Source organism: Esox lucius, chromosome 14 (assembly GCF_011004845.1).
Source record: "Esox lucius isolate fEsoLuc1 chromosome 14, fEsoLuc1.pri, whole genome shotgun sequence".
Taxonomy (NCBI): domain Eukaryota; kingdom Metazoa; phylum Chordata; class Actinopteri; order Esociformes; family Esocidae; genus Esox; species Esox lucius.
The window spans coordinates 33,990,180-34,014,195 of NC_047582.1; the positions used below are offsets into that span (position 1 = coordinate 33,990,180).

At 44.6% G+C, this 24,016-nt stretch overlaps 1 protein-coding gene across 3 annotated transcripts; it reads left to right on the forward strand.

The window, feature by feature from the left end:
• Positions 1-2,092: 2,092 nt before the first annotated feature.
• On the forward strand, positions 2,093-24,016 carry LOC105005691 (probable E3 ubiquitin-protein ligase RNF144A-A). 3 transcript variants are annotated; one of them, XM_010863806.5, is made up of 8 exons: positions 2,093-2,461; positions 15,185-15,347; positions 15,687-15,791; positions 16,275-16,335; positions 19,003-19,213; positions 19,631-19,784; positions 20,252-20,341; positions 21,160-24,016. In XM_010863806.5, exons 2-8 carry the CDS (start codon positions 15,204-15,206, stop codon positions 21,292-21,294), a joined length of 900 nt encoding a protein of 299 aa, XP_010862108.2. In that variant the 5' UTR covers positions 2,093-2,461; positions 15,185-15,203; the 3' UTR covers positions 21,295-24,016. The 3 variants fall into 3 exon arrangements, with proteins under 3 accessions (XP_010862108.2, XP_010862110.2, XP_034153008.1); XM_010863808.4 differs by lacking the exon at positions 2,093-2,461 and adding an exon at positions 13,883-14,055 and having other exon boundaries at positions 21,160-21,294; XM_034297117.1 differs by lacking the exon at positions 2,093-2,461 and adding an exon at positions 14,828-14,937 and having other exon boundaries at positions 21,160-21,294.

The window sequence follows — 24,016 nt, forward strand, 5'->3', positions numbered from 1 at the left end:
CTTGTGTGGTGCAAGACAAGGCAACCGTGTTTGACATCCACCTGTCAAACCCCGGGCCGTGTAAATTTTGCACCACCCTCTGCTGGAGCCTCATGCACTGTCAATACGCCTCAACCAGGATTCGATTGAAGCAGAGTTGCAGCTGCACTACAAGCTGGAACGCTGCGGTACGTTACCGGTAGGTTTTAGGTAATAATCGCAATACATGTGCCACATCATGGCAGAAATAATAACAAGTAGCCTACCTCGTCGCGTAGCTAGCTATCTTTAAACGTAGCTATAAGGGTTATCGTGTTGTCTGTCTCTGGAAAGCTATTCGAATCTCAGATTCAAAGATTTCAGTAGGTAAGCGATCTTAGCGATCTTAGCGAAATATCCCTAAATAAATAGCTAGCGGTTGTCAATTGGAAGCACTTACCAAAATCTTCGTCATTGACCCTGTAATACTTCCTTCATAAACGCATGCTTAATCGAAAACACCACACCAATGGAAACCTTCGATGGGCGTAACTTAATATTAACCCCCAAATTAAGTTATGCCCCCGACTTGCAGTCTGCAGACATACCCTCCTCAGAACTTCTGCTGGGGTACGGCAACACCACTTGGACAAACCACACGCAGAACTGCAGTAGACTGTAATACCAGAACCCGTAGTGATAATAGCAATATGTTGAGTTTAGTTATGTTAATGATAACATTTTCTGATGATTATTTTGGACGGCGGGGGGTGTTCCCAGTCGTAGCATGGCACATGTCAATATATGGGGTAGGGGGGGACATTTTGAGCATATTTAAATATTGGGAGGGATTGTGAGGGAATATTGTCCCCCCCAATGTATACGGCCTTGACATGAGAGATGAGCAGAGATTTAGACGCGGTACAGTGCAGTTATGTAGTTAGAGTTTGGTTGGTAGCCTCGTTAGTCCCTGTGGAACAGGTTTCCAAGGGCAACGGCGCCTGGGGAACAACTGCCCTACCACAGCCGACATGTTTTGGTTTTAGGTTGACCTGAATCAACCGCAGGCCCACCGTCTGAGGGAGGAGCGGGTGACGGGGCGAGGGGTACAGCATCCATATTAGGAACATTATCATTCCTCCCCAGAAACTCTGTTCTTCCTCCTACTCAGTCATCACCCCTCCCCCGGTCAAACGTCCCCCCTCCCTTGGTCAAGTATCCGCTCTCGCCTTGTCAAACATCACCCCGATTGACAAGGGGAGGAATGACGATTGACAAGAGGAGGATTAAAGCTTAATCGGAGTGATGTTTGATAAGGCGAGAGCGGATACTTGACCAAGGGAGGGGTGATGACTGAGTAGGAGGAAGAACAGAGTTTCTGGGGAGGAATGATAAATGTTCCTAATATGGATGCTGTAGAGGGGTCAACATTGACTTTGCGTGTCTCCTTCCTTGACCTGGCTTCATGTAGGGTGGGCAGGTGGAGACGGGGCCTCCGCGGTGGGCAGATGCAGACCCAAACCTGATGTTGATGTAGGGGTGGTCTGATGCGTTGTTCATTTGGTCGAAAGTGGACGGGATTGTGTAGCACCCTGACACGTTGAGCTGGGGTCGGAGTCGGACAAATCTCCCTGAGGTTGGCCAAAATCTCCCGTGGAACCATCTCTCGCTCTCCCTCTCTCTGTCTAACTCTCTAACTCTGTTTCTCTGTCTTTCTGACGTGCTCGAAAAAAGTAGGTTAACATAGCAACCAATATCGGCGGTTAAGGAGTTTACTTTTTCTGTACCCGGGTTAAAAAGACGGTCTGTGCAAAGCCTGCAGAAATCATCTGCTGTATGTTTTTCGAAAGGTTCAAAGATCAAATGTTTTCAATTGTATGAGCTATCAGGTTATTAAGAAGAGGGGAAAAAAACTAAACTGATAATCCCAACTCAACTGTTAACAATAATGAAGCAGTTTAACTACTGATTGCGCTTTTTATTTTTTGTGTGACCTATAGCGACGTAGTAAAATTAAATCTACACATTACATGCATTGCAATTCTCGTATTGAAATGTTATAATAAACTACGACCCAAACCAACCAGCAGGTGGCAGTAATATTCCATAGATAGTTATCGGCCGTATTTTTCCTTTTCAAACCCTAAACGGGATTACCTAATTTATAATCGGGGAAAACCCTTCTCATGAAGCTTTGTGTTCGACAGAGGGCACTCTTGTTTCCACAGATTTCAAAATAGCCTACTGCAAACAGACCGCGTCTCCTGAGATTCTCTGCTACAAACGCACATCAATGGCGTCTTTCCATCGAACAGCTGATTTTGATAAACGCACCAACCAATGGAGTTTTCTCTTATTACTTTGAAGATAGAGACCAACATGTTGTCCATTCGTAGCGAGGCTGATGTCTGGCTGGAACGACTAAAGGACGTTTGATAGTCTGAGGAAAAAGAGGCTCATGTTATTACTCCTAAAAACTGACAAACCATAGTCTGAATCCAAGGTAAGCCTGAATACATAATTTATTTAGAATGTAATGTTACAGATTAGCATGTTTTGGGGAATCAGCCGTTTATCGAGAGGTTCTCTGCTCTGTTTTCATCAAAGGAATGTAAACCGATTTTTTATATTCCCAGAAAAATAGAATGTGATGCAGTCAGTTGACCTGATTGATGTGATGTTGCCAGTTGACATGAAGGTGTTCGTGCAGTCGGTTATTTAAACGAGTGATTTCTGTGGAGTTAGGTTTAACGCATACGACATTTGCACTTCCCATCATGGCCTCGTAATCCGATTCAGGAGGTAATCTTACACTACCTTTACCAATTTAAGCATGTCATGCTGTTTGCGGAAGACATCCCAGCCCATGGAATACGAAACATCAAATAATTCTGCTTACATACAGCGATCTGAGCAGTGGCGGTTGCTTGTATTTCCTCTGCAGGTGGTAGTTCACGTTTTATAAATGCCTCCGTTGTGTTGAGGGTTTTGGCTAGCCCTGGTGCCCGGGCCAAACGCTTACAGCAGGTCTTCCATTTAGCAGTTTGCCATTCCTCAGTCCTATAATTCCAGGCAGTCATTCACCACAACACCAGCTGGTACACATTTACATTTTCAGTTTCAAATCATACAAAGGTGTCAGTGACAGTGAACTGAACGCTTGGAAAGTTTTAGTTTTTAAAGAACAATATATTGGGGATAGAGTGCGATTCAGGACACACAAAGTGAACCTTCTTGATGAGACCTGTATTGTTATTCAGTTCTCAGACTGTCTAGGCCTACTGGCTGGAGAGAAGCCTGCCTGTGGAACCACCAGCCTAGTCATGGAAGAGAGCTAGGTCTTTGATAAGGGATTGTTCATTTCAGTATATCCTGAGTCTTATGAGGAGCGGGCAGTGCTGGCCGACAAAGTGCAGCTGGATTAGTGGACGCAGAGCTAAAGAATGTTTCTTTCATGAGTGGCGAAACGGACTTGCCAGGTCAGGGTTTCAGACCTCAATCCGGAGCACTGTGACTGCCAGGTGTGACCCCACCACGCCTTGTAGTCGAGTCCCCCACCCCGTCTAGAAGATTGAGAGTTGGAAGTGTCTCACTGACTATTTCTTTTAAATGGGGTACACTTCCATTGTGGGGACAGTTTCTCCCTTTTTCTGAGTTCTGCATCCTTGAACTGAAATGTCTTCTTACTAGGATTCCAACATCAAGAACTGTGGTGATACTTCATGGTTCAGTCTTCACAACCTCTTCCCAACTACTTTCTGTGGTGGCAGTCTTTCTGTGGTGGCAGTCTTTCTGTGGTGGCAGTCTTTCTGTGGTGGCAGTCTTTCTGTGGTGGCTGTCTTTCTGTGGTGGCAGTCTTTCTGTGGTGGCAGTCTTTCTGTGGTGGCTGTCTTTCTGTGGTGGCAGTCTTTCTGTGGTGGCAGTCTTTCTGTGGTGGCAGTCTTTCTGTGGTGGCAGTCTTTCTGTGGTGGCTGTCTTTCTGTGGTGGCTGTCTTTCTGTGGTGGCTGTCTTTCTGTGGTGGCTGTCTTTCTGTGGTGGCTGTCTTTCTGTGGTGGCTGTCTTTCTGTGGTGGCTGTCTTTCTGTGGTGGCTGTCTTTCCAGGAGAGATTGAGAGGTTTGACTTATGTTCCTTTCGGTTCGGGCTCTGGTGTCTGTCATGGTAACGTTACTGTCAACGACCTGTGTGCTCATTTTAGCTGCATCATAAATGACCTGCTGGTGAATTGCAAAGGAAGCCTATACGCTATACTTTTCTTGTTAGAAGTAGTGTGCTTATTAGGGAATAGGGTGCTATTTGGCATAAAAACATGGTGTCATACTTTACTAGTAAACATGGTGAATGTGATTAAAGTCATTCCTCTAAGCCGCTTAAAGATGCTTGTGTGACTGACCGTGAAGACTGATACAGCAGCAGAAAGTGAGAAATCCACCCAGCCTACATATTCACGGTTAAATTCACGATTAATGTCAAGTTTAGCATTCACTCATTCGCGCCATGATAAGTTTCATCTGACAGTAGGACACACTTATATGTACTGACAGCAAAGGGCTTAGCAGGGTTCAGTCATCATGCCGTGATAACACTAAAGACCCGTGCTTCATAGGGCTTGTGATATGGGCTTATAATATTTGAATCATAAAGCCATTGTCTAGACTATATAAATGTCACATAAGTGCATTTATAATGTGTGTGTAAACTAATTAAAAAAATTCAGTAGATTCTTCAAATAATATCATTCATGTCATGAGTATAACTAACCACATCTTGACTGTGTATGTGTGTGAGTGAGAGTGATACTGGAAGACAAGCTTATAGTGTCCTGGTTAGAGGTACAACAAATTAAGAATAACTTGACATTTGGGAGATATGAGTATCCATATGTGACCAACCCAACCGACCTGACCTGCTGATCTCTCCCAACCGGTACTGTTGATAAAATCCCTACCCCCTTTCACTTAATGTTTCTCACTGAAACCTGGCTAACTAGTGCTAGTGCTACTGTTCTAAACGAGACAGCACCCGAGACAGCACAACGAGACAGTCATGGTTAAAGACTTTGCCCTGTCTGATCATTTCTGTGTCTTTTTTGAGTCACTGATCACCCTGGATGTTCAAGTTAACTTTGTTTCTGTTAAGAAAAGGTATGTTAAGAAGAACCAATGCTCAGTTATGGAGGCAATATCTATCTCACCAACAATAAGTGCGGAGTCAATTGATGTACCCCTGGATCATTTCAGCACCAAAATATTGAATGTCATGGATCATGTTGCACTGGTAAAGGTAAAGAAAACTGTGAGCAAACAGAAAGCATCATGGAGAAGCACCATGATGGTAAACGCCCTGAAAAGAGAATGTTGGAAAGCGGATATGGAAGTGGAGAAAAGGTTGCTACATTATAGGAAACTTAAAATAAAACAGTTCAGGAGGATATTAGGATTTGTTCAGGATAGACAAACACTTTGCTGGCTAAACGATTCTCTCGTCTTTTCACTTAGTCTGTTATCGCCACCTATATTGATACTGTATGAATGTCATTCACGAATGGCTAATTAGCTGTTAAAACGGCCAGTGGCAAAAGTCATATAGTTCATAGATGCTATTTGTGGTGGGGGTAAACTTAATAAGAAACGTTAGTCAGTTTAACACTGATTGATGGTGTCTAGGGACATATTCAAGCTCTGTGGTATTAATGCGTGACAAAATGATCTAATGTTGAAATACTATACCAATTATTTGGCTCCTGTATAGCTCTGTGGCATGGTGGTTAAAGACACTGCCTCTTAGGTGGGACACCCCCGTTTGAATTCAGGGAGGACAACAACGGTCACCACTTTTTATTGCAGGCTGGCTGAACTAGGCTTGCCTGGTCAACTCCATAACAGTGGATCTGCAGCAAATAGTTAATGGGTCTCTGCCATCAAACATTTTCCCAATGTCTCTAAAACCAGCTGTCATTAAGCCTCTTAAAAAAAGAGAACACTGGATGCATTTATAATGAACAACTATAGACCGGTATCAAGTCTCCCTTTTATAGCCAAGATCATTGAGAAGGTTGTCTTCAGTCAACTCAGCAATTTTGTGAACACAAGTTGTCTCTTAGACAAATTTCAGTCAGGCTTCTGACCTCACCATAGTAAGGTAATCATGAATCTGATAGGGTGGCTATGACATGTGGAGTTCCACAGGGATCAGTTCTCGGACCGGTAAGGTTCCATCTCTATATGCTACCTCTGGGCCGAATTCTGCAAAACAATAACATTAACTACCATAGCTATGCCGATGATACTCAAATATATATGGCTCTCTAATACCTAGATGAATATGGACTTGGAATAACCGGCAGAGAGGGAATGCAGGCGGGAGGGGTGGCATGCAATGGTTAGGTAACTTAGAAAGATACTTTAGCAAGTTAAATTCAAGCAAACAAATAGGGAGGGGTGACTTGGTTTAATCCAGTTCATTACTCGATTTCAAGCGAACGAATAAGGAGGGGCGATTTGGTTTAGTAGGGAGGGGCGACTTGGTAAAAAAAGGAGGGGCAACTTGGTTTAGTAGGGAGGGGCGACTTGATAAAAAAGGGAGGGGCAACTTGGTTTAGTAGGGAGGGGCGACTTGGTTTAATAGGGAGGGGGGACTCCGTCATCTAGGCAGCTTTCTGTTTTTCGGTGAGGTCCAGGGGGGTGCGCTGGAAAGGTCATCCTCCCCCTCAAGATTTTGATATTTTTTTTAAGTCCATTATCCATCAATCCTTTTGGGAATCTTAAATTATTGACAGTTGAGCTTTCATATCGATGACATAGGATAGAATGTAGGAATATTATACAATGGGTCTCAGAAGTATGCGCCCTCTTGGATTTTTCTACATTTTGTGTTTCAACATGAAATCAAAATGGGCCTAAATGCATAAGCCTCTACGAGCTCATCTGGACATGGCCCATTTTTCGTTTTGGCATAATTACAAACTCCTTTAAGACCGTGGCTCACTGCAGTGATTGTAGACCTTCCAACCAGTTGGTGTTCATCTTCCCTCCAATCGCTAACTCACTTCCTGCTGTGTGTTCTTGACAAGCTGTGGCTAGAATCTAGATCTTGGACTTCTCCTGATCAGATCCATTTGGATTTCATGTTTTTTTTTTTTAAGTATCTACCTGTGGGCCCAATTGAATTGGCAGACTGGATGTCATTTCATGTGAATGGCATGATCCACTTAGCTAGCTGGACACAAACACTTAGGAGATTAGATGAATGCTTGGTTGGTGGGATCAAGGGAGATTAGTGATCACATGATTGGTGCTTTCTGATACAATGTTTCACTTCTCAAAGGACCTAATAAAATCTGAATAGAGTTTGCTTATGTGTGTATTTATGTTATGGTCCAATAAACTGGGGACCCTATTTTAGTATTTGGGCTGGATGGCCCACCAGAATAATAAATCTAATGTATCCGGTTGTCATTTCCTCTCCCCAGTGGCCATCCACTGAGAGGAGAAGCCCAGTGGCCAGGCAGTGAGGGGCTGTGGAGGAGCAAACTGGGACAACGTTCTGACCATTTTAATAAAACAACTGATCTCAATACAGTTTTCTGTTCCTGAATGTACAATATGTTAACAATAGATTATACCAAGTTTTGCAGACTAAGGATACCAGTCTTTCCTGGAAAAATGTAAGCTGTACAATATAAGTCTCATGAACTTATTGCAGCCCTACAGTACCACAAAACTGAATTGTTCTGCCACAATCAACAAAATAGTCATGGTGCAAAATGGCTGATATACAGAAATAATCCCACGGTGTCGCCTTGTCATTTGTCACATTGTGCGTCTGTTCGTTTCTCCCCTTGTTAGCAGCTGGCACTGATTGGCCTCTTCTAACCATTCATTAGCCTTGGTTTGTATATTTGGAGAGGAGAACACACAGCTCTTGAATCTGGGATAAAGAAGGCAGGTAAAACCCATCTGACCTCCCACACTCCAGGGTCTCTTCCGTCCTTGGCACACTCCCACTTTTTTTTCAATCTTCAACACTTGGAACTTATGCAGGAGGCCGAAGAATCGTAATGGCTCTTCTCCCTCCAATGACACAAAATACGGTCGTAACCATTTCTCCACCCTAGACTGCAGCTACAGGAACTTGGCGGTAAAGGCGACTGATCCTTGACAGGTCTTTTCAGACATTTGTTTTTGATATGAATGTAAGAGCCATTTTATTTTCTACGAAATACATTGTTGTCATGGTATAAATACACTGTTAAAGTGTAATGTGCTTTATCTGAGAGCGGTCGGCACCCAGGCAGTAGGCAGGTAGGTTGCTAATGTAGTATAAGATTATTTCTTTGACAGTTCTGGTTGCCTAGTGACAGGCGTGAGTCCCACTTCAGATGCTTCATTACTTTACTTTTACTGTGGTAATTCTGGTACCTTGGCAGTTCACTCCAGAGGATTTGTGTCTGCAACTGAAAAGCCGTCGTGTTACCGCAGATGTACAACTACGCCGGAACCGAAATGCCTCCGAGGTGCCACAGTCCATGTACCGTGGATATAAATAGTTTTTTCAATTGAATTGTTGACATTATAAGTCACATTAAAAGTGGAAAAAGTTCTTTGTCTCATTCTTTTACATCACAAAAACCTGGCATTTTAACGGAGGTTTAGACTTTTTATATCCACTGCACATACACGGCCTGCCGTGCTGCCGTTTGGACCCAGCTTTCATTTCTTGTCAAAGTGTGACTGGAACTAAAATTCTAGATCCACTCTGCCAGCAGTCCAGCCGATAAGTGGTTTGGTAATGCCATTCACTTAACATTTTTGTCAAACTCCTCTTGAACTAACACGCTATTACAAGTTGCTGATGCGCCCTCCAAGTGTGTGGACTGGGTTGCCCCAGAATGTCTTCACAACATGTTTACATACCCACGCTGCCAAGACAAACTCCTCCAAGTCTGTTTCAGACATTGGTTTTGGAGATAAAACAGTCCCAGGAGAGACTTAATGTGCTGGAGGGATCCCAAAGGATTTAAGTGCTTTTTCTGACTCTCCCTCGTATTTTGTGCTTCAACTCAGGACACACCCACCATGTGGCCTTTCTCATAACAGTAAAGACAGAATGGCAGATACGATAAACCAGTTTTCTGGGCAGATTACTTCTCTGGATTATTACTTGTGAATTTGTGCTTGGTTGCTTAAATTAGATAATCCTTGCAGATGAGTTTGTTGATAAATTTATCTCATGAATTAGAAATGTGTGCTCCGTGACAAAGCTGGCAACCTCTTTGTGGAGGCAACATTTTGAACTGCTTAAGTATTATAAACCAATACAGTAGAGCCACCACATGCTAGATGTAGGGCAAGGTAAATAGATTTTGTTTCCTATTAAATTATTTCAAGTTTGTTTAACTTAGATAAATGTTGCATAGTGTTGTGGTTTCCAGTGTATTTTCATTCAGAATGCATGTTGTTTTCAAATAGCTTAGTCCAAGAACTGGATTTTGCTGTAAACATCTAGTCATTCCTGTTAAGCTCATTTGCTTGGTCTCTACCGAAACAGACGAAATAGTTGTTTTTAGATTGTTTTCAAACAGCCTACCATAGTTACACCTGTACAATGATCTATTCTTTTTTCACAAGTTGCCTAAAATAAAAATGATACAGTTTGTACTTGGAGTAGAACCACTATTGATGATGATAAATAATAATAATCATCTGATTAATTATTGGTTAATCACTAAAAAGGTGCCATATGGTCGGGCTTTACGTGTGGACAGTCCTACATGTCCAATGTCGTCTCAAGTGTGGGAACAAATTAAATTAAAGCAAAAAAATTTAATAAAAATTTGCAAAGCAGACCTGGGCCGCCTGGAGTATGTGACGCATGATCACCAGAAAGGAACACTTAGGAGGCATTATGACGGCGGAACCGGGATCTACACAATGAGATCCATCTTAAACATTTGCGTCATTGTTTTCCAGAGTGGTCTTTTTCAGAGTTGCATTTTTGAAGTGGGAAATCATTCTTGTGTGGTCGAGTCGTGTATTAATGAGCATCAGCACCCCCTGGTGGGCTGTTTGGTCACGCAGTGTTTGTTTGCAGTTGCCTAAGATTCACTGATGAATCAGCCTTTAATGTCATAGTTGATCAATCCTGTGTATTACTTGAATTCCCACCAGAATGATAACTAGCAGTCGTTGAACCAAGGTTAAAAAGGCCAGTGAGATTGATCTAAAATGTTATCTCTTTCCGTGTCTGGCTTCCTGTGGTATTCAGTGTGTTGGTAGTGTGTAACGAAGCCCTGTCCAGAGCCATCTATTAAAGCCTGTGTCTCTGGCCCCATCCAGGCAGAGCAGATGGAGCGGCAGGTGATGATGTAATCCATGCAGTTGTCTATTTTCCTCCCTCTTGCTTTCTCTCGTACGCTTGCTTTCTCCTGCCCTAGCTCTGGCTCTCAATCTGTTTCTACACATCTTTTCTCTTTCTCTCACAGTCACATAGGCAAACAGAAGACAAACCACATCCAAACCATCTCCTGACTGTATTCTAGCCAGAATTTCTGAGGAGAAAGGGGGTGATACAGCACAGAAGGCTTGAATGTCCGCTCCATGTCTCCCTTTCTGAGGAGAAAGGGGGTGATACAGCACAGAAGGCTTGAATGTCCGCTCCATGTCTCCCTTTCTGAGGAGAAAGGGGGTGATACAGCACAGAAGGCTTGAATGTCCGCTCCATGTCTCCCTTTCTGAGGAGAAAAGACTTCACAAAGAGGAGAGATCTCACTTCACTGTACTTTGCTTGGTCTTTTTAAAAAGGTTTAGTTGCCCTCAGACTGAAGATGAGATTTCACCTGAAATCTTATGGTTTGAGACAGTGGTCGAGCTTAGCTTCTCTTAGCCTTCTCTCCCATGGGTGCGAACCCAACTTCCTGGTGTTAGACTGACTCCAGCCTTCGGAGACCCACCATTTTGTGCTCCTCTGTCAATCCTGTTCCCTCTACTGATGTGGCTGATTAGATGATTTACTGTAAATGCATACGCCTTTCTCTGTCCTCAACTCCTTCATACCATTCAGATTTGTTGTAGAGGGATTCATTGGCATGGAATACAGTTTACAGTGCCAAAGAAAGTGAGAGAATAAAAATATTACGTGGGAATAACTGTGCCCCTCCCTCTGTATCTAAATTCCTGGGATTCTTGTCTAATTGCCAGCGTCTCAGCCAGGCTCTTCTTGTCGGTTTGCCTGCTTCTCAGCCAGGCTCTTCTTGTCGGTTTGCCGGCGTCTCAGCCAGGCTCTTCTTGTTGGTTTGCCGGCGTCTCAGCCAGGCTCTTCTTGTCGGTTTGCCTGCTTCTCAGCCAGGCTCTTCTTGTCGGTTTGCCTGCTTCTCAGCCAGGCTCTTCTTGTCGGTTTGCCTGCTTCTCAGCCAGGAGAATCTTCTCTTGTCTCAATGGAACAGACTATTCTTTCCCTTTGTGAATCTTGCTGTTCTCTCCCCACCTCTACTCCTGTTTACACACGACATACACAATTCCTTTCTTCCTTGAAGGCGTTTTTGTTTTGTAATTCTGTTCTAGGCACTTTTTGAGACCTACATTTCTGTGACAGGCCAAGAGATGGCTATATTCAGAAGCCAAGGGTTCAGTCTCCTCTGTGGACTTCTGGCAAGCAAATCAAAGGCCTTGTCAGAATGTGTGCTGTGGAAGGGCCTTGAGATCGCTTCCCATCGGGTGAAACTTTATTCAGGTTTAGTTTTACATAGAACGCATGCAGGCCCATTGTGACAAAGTTGCTCTGGTCTACTGGGTAAGATTGACCTCACCTGTTGCTGGGAGAACACCAGAACCCTGACACCTGAAGTGCACCTGACACCCTGCGTAGGACTCTGTAGAGGTCAAAGGGCAACTGTTCCATTCTGTGGTCACGATCAAACCCTACGCACTCAGGCATACTCACCAGGCCAACAAACAATGAATCAAACCTAACATCTTCTGATGTTAATCTATGGATAACCAGATCAGTTGGGGCTAACCTAGATGGATGATTATATATAAAGAGCTTATGTTAGCCTTCAATAACCGCATTATGCAATTATAGCCGAATGCTTGAAGGGGCTGAAATGAAAGCAGCAATCCTGACGCGCCTGCTTTTATTGACCGCTGTCACTTCAGTTTTCACAGAGAACTGTGCATGACGTAGATTGATGCTGGCTGGCTGATTTTAAGGAAAGGTTTGCCGTTCTTTTATCAGATTATCTAGCCTAATCCTGGAATGTGGAGACAATTTATTTTTTGAACTTATTAAGTTTTGAGAGTTTCAGATTTTTTTTTTAAAGGAAGCCTCTTCTGGCTACCATGAAAGTGAACAAGGCAACAGATGTAGCATTCAGATTGATATGATGCATTCGGTTTTCCAAAACGGGAAGGCCAGGGTGTATTGATATAGGTCTCTGTATGTTCTCCGAAAACAAATTGTGCCCCGTACGCAACAAACTGAGATGCACTGTGTGTTCTGATACCTTTCTATCAGTACCGGCATTAACGTTTTCATGCATCAATGAGCCTTGGCCTCCCATGAATGACCCTGTCGCCGGTTCACCGCTTTTCTTTCCTTGGACCACTTTTGAGGTACTGACCACCACAGACCGGGAACACTTCACAAAGCCTGCAGTTTTGGAGATGCTCTGACCCAGTCATCAAGCCAATTTGGCCCTTGTCAGAGTCACTCAGATCCTTACACTTGCCCACTTTTCCTCCTTCTAACACATCAGCTTTGGGGACAGAATGTTCATTTGCTGCCTAATATATCCCACCCACTGACAGGTGCCAATGATAATGTCAGTGGTCATAATGTTATGGCTGATGGGTGTATCAGTGTTATTCACTTCACCTGTCAGTGGTCATAATGTTATGGCTGATGGGTGTATCAGTGTTATTCACTTCACCTGTCAGTGGTCATAATGTTATGGCTGATCGGTTCAAGTCATATTCCTATTCAAGACTCAATAGCTGTCATTTAAGTCCAAAGATGGATGTACTAATCCCAGGTTTTGTGTTCTAGAAAATACACATGCAGACTGTTTCTGTGGTTGTGTTGCGAAGTGTTGAATCTCAATATCTAATTATTTGAGCAAATATAGTGCTTATCTAGAATGAATAATTCTACTTTAAGTATTTCTGTCCAGCATTCTCCCTACACAGGGATGGATGGATGGTCAGTGCGGGAGATGGGATGAGTGAATACGATAACCAGGCGGTTTGGTTCACCGTGCAGACAATAACTTAATCAATCAGTTTTTCCGTTGAGTTCTGTTGAACCTGTTTCCAATGACAACGAAGACTTTGCTGAAAGACGTGAGTCTTATGGTGGTGTATTCCGACATTCGGGCCGAGCCTGGGATCTGTGCGGGGGCAGAATTCATTCATGTGATCATGGAGATGAAACGAGAGCGAGGTGGTGGCCGGTTCCACAAAGGTGGTGGTCGCATCCAAATGACGCCCTGTTTCCCTCACAGTGCGCCACCCTCACGGTGCGCCACCCTCACGGTGCGCCACCCTCACGGCGCGCCACCCTCACGGCGCGCCACCCTCACGGCGCGCCACCCTCACGGCGCGCCACCCTCACAGCGCGCCACCCTCACAGTGCGCCACCCTTGTTCCCAGGGCACAGGACAGAAGGAGCGTGTAGAGAACGGGGTGCCATTTGGGAAATATTCCGCTTATATACACGTTATTTGGAGTGATGTCTACCTCCCACTTCGGTTCTGTGTTTGGACTGGAGTGGACGTGTGTGTCCCGTGGACGTGCGCGCGGCCCCTAGAAGCGTGTTGTTGTGACACATTGCGAGGCACTCGGTGTCCCTGGGTCATCAACAGGGTCCTTTTTATAGTTCCGGAGATTCAGACGCGGTCACACACTCACCCGTGTTTCTAATGTTAGAACGGAGGGGTGGGGGGGGGGATTTCGGTGGTGGTGAAACCGATATTCTCACACTAACACACATGTGAGGACACACACTACCCATGAATCCAACTGAATCATGTTACTGTAGGAAAGAGAAATCCCTGTCTGTGTAGGAGCCTGGGAACAGTGGAACATGACATCACAGCTCTGTGGTAAGTGAAAGATAAGCACCACTTTGTCTTTGTTCATTAGTGGGAATGTGGGCCATTGTGGCTTGAACGGGGCCCGGCTTTCAGAACCTCTTTGGTTCTTCTGCCATAGTAGCTTGGCTAAAGCACTTGGCTAAAGTACACAGTGTAAAACGGGCCTATTTGGCGGCGGGGGGGGGGGTGGTGGTATATTATAGCCATGGTGCCTGGAGACTCTGTGTAGAAGTCTCTCCCTCTGTCTGTATTTGTCTCATGCACTCACTATAACAACAGCATAAAACGTTAGCGGGTCCATCTCTCATTTTGTGGGAGTCAGCCATGTGCTGCTGATACTCAGCTCTCTGGGTGGGTAGCCTGTTTCTGTCAGAGTGGTCATTGAGACCTTGAATAATGGTCTCAAATTGGGGGAAATTACACCTTCCTGTACAGGATGCCAGGTTTCCTTGAGTCTGCCGTTCTCGGCTGTGCTCACTAAGTCTTTTCTTTGTCAAGCTTTTTCCTAGGTTTTAATCAGGAAACCAGTTTGCCATGGCATAATGTCAGTTTTGGCCTGTATTGCTCGGCACTTTGCTTGTTTGTTTTCCATTATGTAGTGTATTTTGTATTCACTGTGTTAGTCAAACTGGTTTGTGAATTCCAGCCCCAGTTGAATAAAGGGACCGTGCAACTGTGCATGTGGTGTACTGAGAGAGGCTTTTCTGAACAGTTCGACTCTTCACGTAGAGTGGTGATGTCACTCAGCCTGCCTTTCTGTCTGTCCGTTGCCTAGCAGCGTGAGGAGTGCCTTCGACAGGCTCTTGAGTGTTTACAGTTAACGAGCTGCAGAGGAGGCTGTAGAAAATATGGGCTCCACACTTGAAACTGTTCGCTGTTCACAATCAGCAGGTGACGTGTTGTTTTTATGACCCCAGTATTGTCTTCAGACATGCAACCTGGAGTTAGTGTTTATTATGTTTAAGAACAAGATTGCGCATTCATTTGCTTTTTGACAAGATGCTTTTATAAAGAGTTTGACTTAAATAATTGATTGCGAACTATTTAAAGGGCAAGCCTTTGTTGTGTTTCCACTTGCTTGCCACGGTTCTGGTGTTGTTTTCCGTCCGTCTGACCACACGGCCCTTTCGCGTTCCAGGTTGCCCGTGCCAGATGTGATGACGTCCACCCCATCAGCACGGTACCACCCCACATGGGACCTGTCCCTGGACCCGCTGATGTCCTGCAAGCTGTGCCTGGGGGAGTTCCCCCTGGAGCAGATGACCACCATCAGCCAATGCCAGTGTGTCTTCTGCAGCCTGGTCAGTAGAAACACCCGTCACATCTGACTTGGACCTGGACATTGTTTCACTGTTTTATGTTTTTCCCTTCATTGAGCAGAATCGTAATCTAAAGCGGCGTACAGTAGCATAACTTTGTTTTTGTACTAGTTTGCTGTGGGAATCAACACAAAATGCTAACCAAGCACAGCCCTAACCCTCTATTTACTCAGGGACAGAGCGACATGCATAAGTAATCTTAGATCTCTATTTTTAAGAATAGGGGAAAGAAAATCTTTCTGACTGCTTAAACTAGAATTGTTTGCCAACTTGTCATTTTCCTAATTTGGGTGGACTGTCCCTTTAACTTCTCCCTTGCAGTGCCTGAAGCAGTATGTAGAACTTTTGATCAAAGAGGGCCTTGAAACTGCTATTAGCTGTCCAGACTCTGCATGCCCGAAACAAGGTCACCTGCTGGAGAACGAGGTACGTCGGTCCTGTCATGCTTCCCATGAGCTCCCGGTGCCAAGCCTGACACCTGATTCCCTATGTAGGGCCTTACTTGGGACCAGAACCAAAATCGGGAATCTGATGTTACTCAGGAAGCTGCTGCTGGGCAAATGTGGCTTTTTGACTGCATGTTTTTATGAAAAACCTATTTTGTACAATTCCACCTTGTACACGATAAGTGACAGAAGAACACATTCTCATGTAAAATGTAAAAACATAATACAATATGAAAACATAGCAGCACTTTAAAAAAAATTTAAATGTAGGAGTGCCTTGTAAAGAAACAAGTGCTTCTGTGGTTCAACGTTAATAAGACCAGAGGTCCGTCCGCCTTTTCACCAAACCAAATGCCATGACGAGTCTTAACACTGTCCCCAGTCGAAGGGCGAATCCCGCCCTAGCCCTCCGGTTGTTCTGCACAGGCCACATTGTGAGTCCTTGCGTTTCCCTGTGTTGCAGATTGAATGCATGGTGTCAGTGGAGACGATGCAGAGGTACAGGAGGCAGCAGTTTGAGAGAGGTGAGTAAATGGTCAGCTCCGACCAACGCCTCTTCAGGGAGTGAGGCGCTGCGAATGCGTCGATGCAGCGCCAGTAAGCATTAGGTCGGTCAACAGTTCAAATCCTAAATCTTCTGATTTGCCCTTGCACGTGGCGATTGACCCGAAATGGGATGTTCAATTGTAGGGTAGAGGCTGATGCTTGGCTGTACAACACCATTTTAAACAGCGATTTCTGCAACGATTTGGGATCAACAACACATTTCTAGGATTCCCAGTAAATCCTTTGACCAAGATGTCAGGGCTTACATAATATAAGCATTTTAAATTGTTTTACATTTTAGTCATTTAGCTGACGCTGTTATCCAGAGAGATTTACAGTCCAGACATTTCAAAAGGGCTGGGTGGAACAACCGCACTGTAGTAGTAGGTGCATTCTAATCAATGAATTAGTTATCAGCTAAGGTCAAAGGTCAGTGCTGGAAAGAAGACCATAGAAATAATAAACAAAAACATAAGGTTAACAAAAGACAACAGACGGGTTGTGGCGGTGGGACTATTTCAAGTACTCTATGAAAATGTGAGTTTTAGAATCTTTTTAAAAGGTGGGCAGAGACTCTGCAATCCTAGCCTCCAAGGAAGGCTGGTTCCTGCATTGAGGTGCCAGAACGGGGAAGAGTTTTGGCAGCGTGGATGGGGATCGACCCCAAAGGGATAGGACGGTGATGAACCCAGAAATGGCGGAGCAACCAAAAGACATTAAATAATCAGTCTAGCCCTCTGCCAATCCGGATCTTAGGTCCAGATGTTTTCGCTGACATAACAAATGAGTCCTTTCTTGTGTAGCGATTGGGGTAATACCAGGACAGTAGAAAAGCAAGCCCACTTGTCACAGCCTTCTAGATTGCAGGATAATTCCGATCACAGACTTCAGGATGGCAAGATTATACTGGTTGGAGTTCAAGATGGCCCCTGAGAATTTTAAGGTTCTTGTTGTGATTTAACCTATTCCTGGCTTTAGAAGTAAACAATGGACAGGTATCAACCCTGACCTCTGCACCTTGATCCCTGACAATGACCATAAATGGCACAAGCTGTATACTACAAACTGATTCAACTTACAAAAAACAAGAAATAATATTTTTCTAACCGAAATGCAACAGAGAGAATTTCACGTTGAATTCGGATTCATTGAAAACTTACATGAACTACTGTTTATACTACTTTATATACTACTGTTCTAATTATTTTAGAGAGAAGACACTGCAGGACTGGGAGCATTTGCTCTCCATCTTAACTAATCCTATTCAGTTGAATTATTATTATTATTTTTTACATTTATTTATAAAGCCCTTTTTACAACAGCAGTTGTCACAAAGTGCTTTACAGAGACACCCAGCCTTAAACCCCAAGGAGCAAACAACAGTAGTGTTTGATTTCAGCGGCTATGAAAAACTCCCTAAGAAGGCCGAATTTTAGGAAGAAACCTAGAGAGGACCCAGGCTCAGAGGGGTGACCAGTCCTCTTCTGGATGTGCCGGGTGAGATATTAAGAGTCCAATTGGAATAATTTATACATTTCTCTGGGCTAAATCCAGAGTCTATTTGATTCTAGACTAGGTCAAAAGTATGACCAGATGGACAAGGACAGGGACAGCAACGGGCCCCCCAAACCAGGTGCTCCGCAGGTGTGGACCAGGACCTCATCTCCTCCTAAAACTTCAAGCTTGAGGAGACTGAGAAAAGTTAGAAAGTGCATTCCTCATATCCCCCAGCACAATATAGCAGCGTGTAACACCTTGGAACTGAGACGGGGGGGTCCGGCAACACTGTGGCCCTACCCAGGGGAGGCCCCGGACAGGGCCCAACAGGCAGGAAATCAATCCACCCAATTCATTGGATTTGTGTTGGTTTTAATTGGCAACATCTTCAGAAAAACCATCCCAATACATCATGAATAATGACGGACGGACACTTTCTAATGTTATTGAAAACACCCAGTCACACACCAGCCTCGTTCATCCAGCAGAGGGTTTCTTTTTATTTATTTTTTACTCGTGACCACAAGACAAATTCAAGAAACTTGGCATAATTGTGATCTGAGTGAGATCAAACCGGGGCAATTTGTTATATTATGTGACGGAAAAGCTTCTAGATGCTAAAGATGGAAAACTGAGAAGAGCTTCAGTAGGAGCCTTCAACTCGGTGTTTCATTTCCACCCGTTCCCCCAATCATAGAAATAGAATAACTACTACAGGATTCCCTACTTAAATCACTGCTTCGTGATTGGTGGACCAGTATACTGTATATTTGTATTGTAGCATTGTCCATATATCAGAAACAGACACGTCAGACTGAAACACGCAGGCCACCCGTTCACGTCAGGCTGAAACACACGCAGGCCACCCGTTCACGTCAGACTGAAACACACGCAGGCCACCCGTTCACGTCAGACTGAAACACACGCAGGCCACCCGTTCACGTCAGACTGAAACACACGCAGGCCACCCGTTCACGTCAGACTGAAACACACGCAGGCCACCCGTTCACGTCAGACTGAAACACGCGGGCCACCCGTTCACGTCAGACTGAAACACACGCAGGCCACCCGTTCACGTCAGACTGAAACACACGGCCCACCTGATCACAGCTGTCCCAACTGCTCCCCTGTCCTTGTGTGTTCCGCAGAGGTGCTGCTCGACCCATGCCGGACCTGGTGCCCGTCTTCGTCCTGCCAGGCCGTGTGCCAGCTGAAGGAGGCGGAGGTGGCTCTGCCACAGCTTGTTCAGTGCTCTGTGTGCCGGCTGGAGTTCTGCTCGGCCTGCCGGTCCGGTTGGCATAAAGGACAGGCCTGCCAGGACAACATGCCCATTATCACCTTCCTCCCTGGGGAGACCAGGTAGCGTGAAACATGAATACTAATCATAATATCACTATTTCTACTGTTACTACAGCTACCACTAAGATTCTGGGCAACTCAGCGCGGGCAGAACAGGGCGACTCAGCACGGGCAGAACAGGGCGACTCAGCGCGGGCAGAACAGGGCGTCTCAGCGCGGGCAGAACAGGGCGTCTCAGCGCGGGCAGAACAGGGCGTCTCAGCGCGGGCAGAACAGGGCGTCTCAGCGCGGGCAGAACAGGGCGTCTCAGCGCGGGCAGAACAGGGCGACTCAGCGCGGGCAGAACAGGGCGACTCAGCGCGGGCAGAACAGGGCGACTTCATAAACCGGGGGTGGACTGTCAATTTGGCATTTTGGGCAGTATGTTATCTGCTGCCCTGTCTGTTTTCTGACACGGTTTGTCTCTTGCCTTTTCAGTTCCTTCTACAAGAACGATGAGGAAGACGACGATGCGCCCATCAAGCGCTGTCCGAAGTGTAAGGTGTACATTGAGCGGGACGAAGGCTGTGCCCAGATGATGTGTAAGAACTGCAAACACGCCTTCTGCTGGTACTGCCTGGAGTCTCTGGACGTGAGTAGAAAACACACACACACACAGGGAGGTGTATAGCTTATCAGTCAAAGCAGCAGGTTACCAGTTCAAATCCCTAAACCAAATCTGTTGAAATGCATTGATCCGTGCGCTCACTCCCCGGTTCCATCAACACTGCTTTATCTCCGGCTTTGAACTCAGTCTTTGAGACCCAGCCACATGAAACCAGGCCTACAGGAGAACGTCCAGTTCCCTACACCTCCCTGAAGCAAGGACAGAACAATGCTGTGGTTTTCTTATGATCTGTGTGGAATCTGCATACTGTGGTTAACAGCTGAGCTTAATGAAACGCCATGCCCAACACCAATGAATAACAACTCACACAGAAAGTAATAGATAAAGCCCATTACCATTCTGACTAATAGTCATTTTTATGTAGAGTTACTTGTGATTCTGGCAAGTGTGTACCCTTTTAGCCCTGACACTGGTTATTCCTCTTCCTCTAGGATGACTTTCTTCTGATCCACTATGACAAAGGACCGTGCAGAAACAAACTGGGGCACTCCAGAGCTTCTGTCATCTGGCACCGGACACAGGTACTATATTACATAAAAAAGCGTTTCTAGTCTTAGGCATAACATCATAAAAATAGCCAGATCCTTTATTTTGTCTGGAAACTGCCTCCCCAGCTTCCTTACCAGCTCCAGGTCCTCTGTGTAGCTAGGGGAGGAGCCCCAGGTCCTCTGTGTAGCTAGGGGAGGAGCCCCAGGTCCTCTGTGTAGCTAGGGGAGGAGCCCCAGGTCCTCTGTGTAGCTAGGGGAGGAGCCCCAGGTCCTCTGTGTAGCTAGGGGAGGAGCCCCAGGTCCTCTGTGTAGCTAGGGGAGGAGCCCCAGGTCCTCTGTGTAGCTAGGGGAGGAGCCCCAGGTCCTCTGTGTAGCTAGGGGAGGAGCCCCAGGTCCTCTGTGTAGCTAGGGGAGGAGCCCCAGGTCCTCTGTGTAGCTAGGGGAGGATCAATTCAGTGAACACTACCAATACAATTTGGATTGTAATGGCATGATTCCTGATGATTGAAAGTAACTGAAACCAAGTGAAATATATGTAATGGTCAAAGAGGAAAAGGCTATGATGTCACTTTATGGATGCCCTCCCCATCTGTCACATTGTAGATTTACTTTTGAGGGAGTACTGCCCCCTTGTGGAAATTATGTACAACTGCTAATGCAAATGTCAGATTTTCTTCATGCATGTTGTCTGTGCATAACTGAACTGTCTGTTGATCACTGGTGGTGTTATGTTGTCTAGGTTAAAACAAGCACCTGATGAATCCCGTTACAACTTGTCATATAAGGGGCTTGGTTAAATGTTAAAATGGGTTCAGAGTAAAAGCACTCATCCAACTCTCTCTCCTCTTCAGGTGGTGGGGATCTTCGCTGGCTTCGGCCTGCTCCTGCTGGTGGCCTCTCCCTTCCTGCTCCTGGCCACGCCTTTTGTCCTGTGCTGCAAATGTAAATGTAGCAAAGGGGAAGATGATGACCCCCTGCCCACCTAACCAGCGCCGGCATGGGCACAGATTTACGCCAGCGCCCCTAACAGACAGGGGCACCGGGCCTGTTGGTTGGTGGTTGGTCGGTCATCCACTCATGATGCATTTGTCCCACCCACTCGTCCATGGGGCCGTCTGATTGGCCATCAGGGCGGAGCAGTACAGGCGGATGAGGAGCACTGACTTTAGGCCCGGCCGGCACGTTTTGGTCTGAAGGGCTCAAACTCTCTGGGACTGTTTTGGTGAGATGAGACCGGACGTGGCGCCAGTTGCGTTGGGCCGGGTTTGGGTCGCAGGAAGGGGGAGTTGTTTTGGGTCAGTGGTTTTCTCTCTGTCTGGTTTAAGGTTAGGGGTATTTTGTCTTGTACTGCTGTCTGGGCACTTGTCTGGGGGGACTACTGATATGATTTGGTGGATGCAGACTTGGCTGTTAGCCGTCATTTAGGGAAATGGCTCCTCCAGGTCTAGTTTGGTTGGTGGTTATTGAAGCACCACCCCTTTTCCCTTCCCTCAAGCTTCAGGTTCCTCTACAAGTCTGGGTTTCAAATAATTAACAAAGGGTTATAATACTTAAAACGTTTAAGTTGGCCTGTTTAACATTTTAGGACTGTTGTATGGGTTAATTAAGTTTAATGTCAAAATGGCAGTGTTATACTATTTTAAACATATCTTTCTAGTATTCGAAAACACAAAACAAATATAAAGGAATTTGACAGAGAGTTTGTCACATGTTGTTCAGCGTATTTTACAGGTAGCATGTCTACAATATTGTTGAATATACTCTGTCAACCCTAACCCGATTAATAATTTACAGCTTATTCTCCAGAGGAAATTTTCTGATTTTGCAAACCCTCTTCATTTTCATTTGAATCTTAAACTGGATGAATTTTATTTTTACCGCAAGAGATCTCCCTATTTCTATGAACACAGTTCAATAAATGGCATTCAGAAAGCCTAGATGTAGCAAGCAGGTTTGGGGTCAATTTCACTTGAATTCAATGAATTCAACAAGTAAATTTGAAATTCCTAATTTCTCATTCCTCATGATTCTTTATAAAAAAAATTAAAAAAAATAAAACATCTGGATTTCAATTTATATCCTGGATTCACAGAATTAAAAAAGATTTGGCCCCGTAGCAAGATTTAATCTTTGACAAAAAACATTCAACCTTTTAACCCCAAATAAATTAACTTCAACCTATGCCAATTATCTTTATTATCGGTGAAAAACTTTAGCCCTTTATTAGCTCAACTCTTATTTAACTTGAGTTGCTGTTGCCAAGTTGCCGTACAATGCCTTTTAACCCTTCCCTTATGTGCTGGGTCAAGTTCACCTGGGAACTGAATTTGAAATTGAATAGATAAATGCTAGTTTAAGTGATTGGTTTTGTCGTGACGGTTCAACTAGTCTCCAAGGTACACGTCTTCCTATTTTACGCCCAATTTGACCTTTTGATATTCGTCTGTGTATCATTTTGTCTCACAGAAATGGCTTTCTACACATTAATGGTTCAAACAGCCTGATCTCACAAGATGTCTAATTTCCCTATAGTGCTTAGAGGCCAATTTGGCCTTTTACCTTTGAACCCTAAATCTCGAATGGTCTGACTCAAACTACTTCCTGGAATGAGATGGTGAGACCACTGTGATAACCAGGATGTTTTACCATGACACTCGGCCTGAGCAAGGTTGACATGTTATAATCACTGACAATGTGATGGAATTATGACCATTGACATGCAGAGTTCAGTTTATCAAGCCGGAGAAAAGAGCTTCTGAAATGTTGCTCCGCTACATATCAATAAGGGAGACTGTATTTCCTGTTTACTGACCTGGGTGAAATTGACCCAGAGTATAAACAGTATATAACCAAATTCAACATAAGGGAAGGGGGGGGTACATTTACTTCAAAATATGAGGGTGATTTTCTTTTTTTTCTTCTCATTTTTACAAAAATGTTCTTCTTGGTTTTGTACACTTCCAAATGCATTGTTATAACTGCTGTTGTTGTATTGCTTCCACCTTGTTATTCAAGTTTGTATTCTGTGTCTGTAAACACCTGTGATTTTTAGGAAGTTATAACCTTTTACCTGGGCTCAGTTGCTGCAACACAGGTGGAAAGTTGGTGGAAGAGGTTAATGCTCTTGTATTTTCACCATATCATTTTTATTTGGAAATGTACTGCTTTAATTTTTCGGTAAATTTCATGGTAATGTTTCAAACTCCAAATATGGGCCCAACACTTCCTGGCCCAGTTTTAAAGCAGCAATTGGGTCAGTACAGCTTTGCTGAATTATCAGAGCAGTGAGTAGGTGTGTGTTTGTGTATGTGGGGAATAGGCTAATAGGCTTATCAAATAGTTGGACACATTTTTTAGAGCCAAACTGATCCCTTGATCAGACCTACCTGTACTGGCATTTTGTATTAAGGGGTTTTTGTGTTTAAAAAAAATATATTATATTGCACTCGTAAAGTGTTCAGTTTAAAACGGATTCCCTAGCAACAACTGTTACTGTAGCATTTATGTACATTAGTTCTCTGTTTAGTTCCCATCTAGAGGTTTACATCTTGCCCATTGGTTTGAAATGCCGCCTATATTGTGAATAAAAGCAAAGTGAGTTAAATGTGACAAGCCGTTGATGGGTCAGATGCACTGACAGAAGGACCTTTCTAGAAAATGTGTCCATTGACAGATAATTGCTCTTTTGACCAATTTCATCAGCCCTTA

Excerpts from the sequence above, each read along its gene's own strand:
- LOC105005691 (XM_010863806.5), top strand. The coding sequence starts at position 15,204 with ATGACGTCCACCCCATCAGCACGGTACCACCCCACATGGGACCTGTCC. Across the intron at positions 15,348-15,686 it reads AGTGTGTCTTCTGCAGCCTG|TGCCTGAAGCAGTATGTAGA; the intron begins GTCAGTAGAAAC and ends TCTCCCTTGCAG. Across the intron at positions 19,214-19,630 it reads TTCCTCCCTGGGGAGACCAG|TTCCTTCTACAAGAACGATG; the intron begins GTAGCGTGAAAC and ends TTGCCTTTTCAG.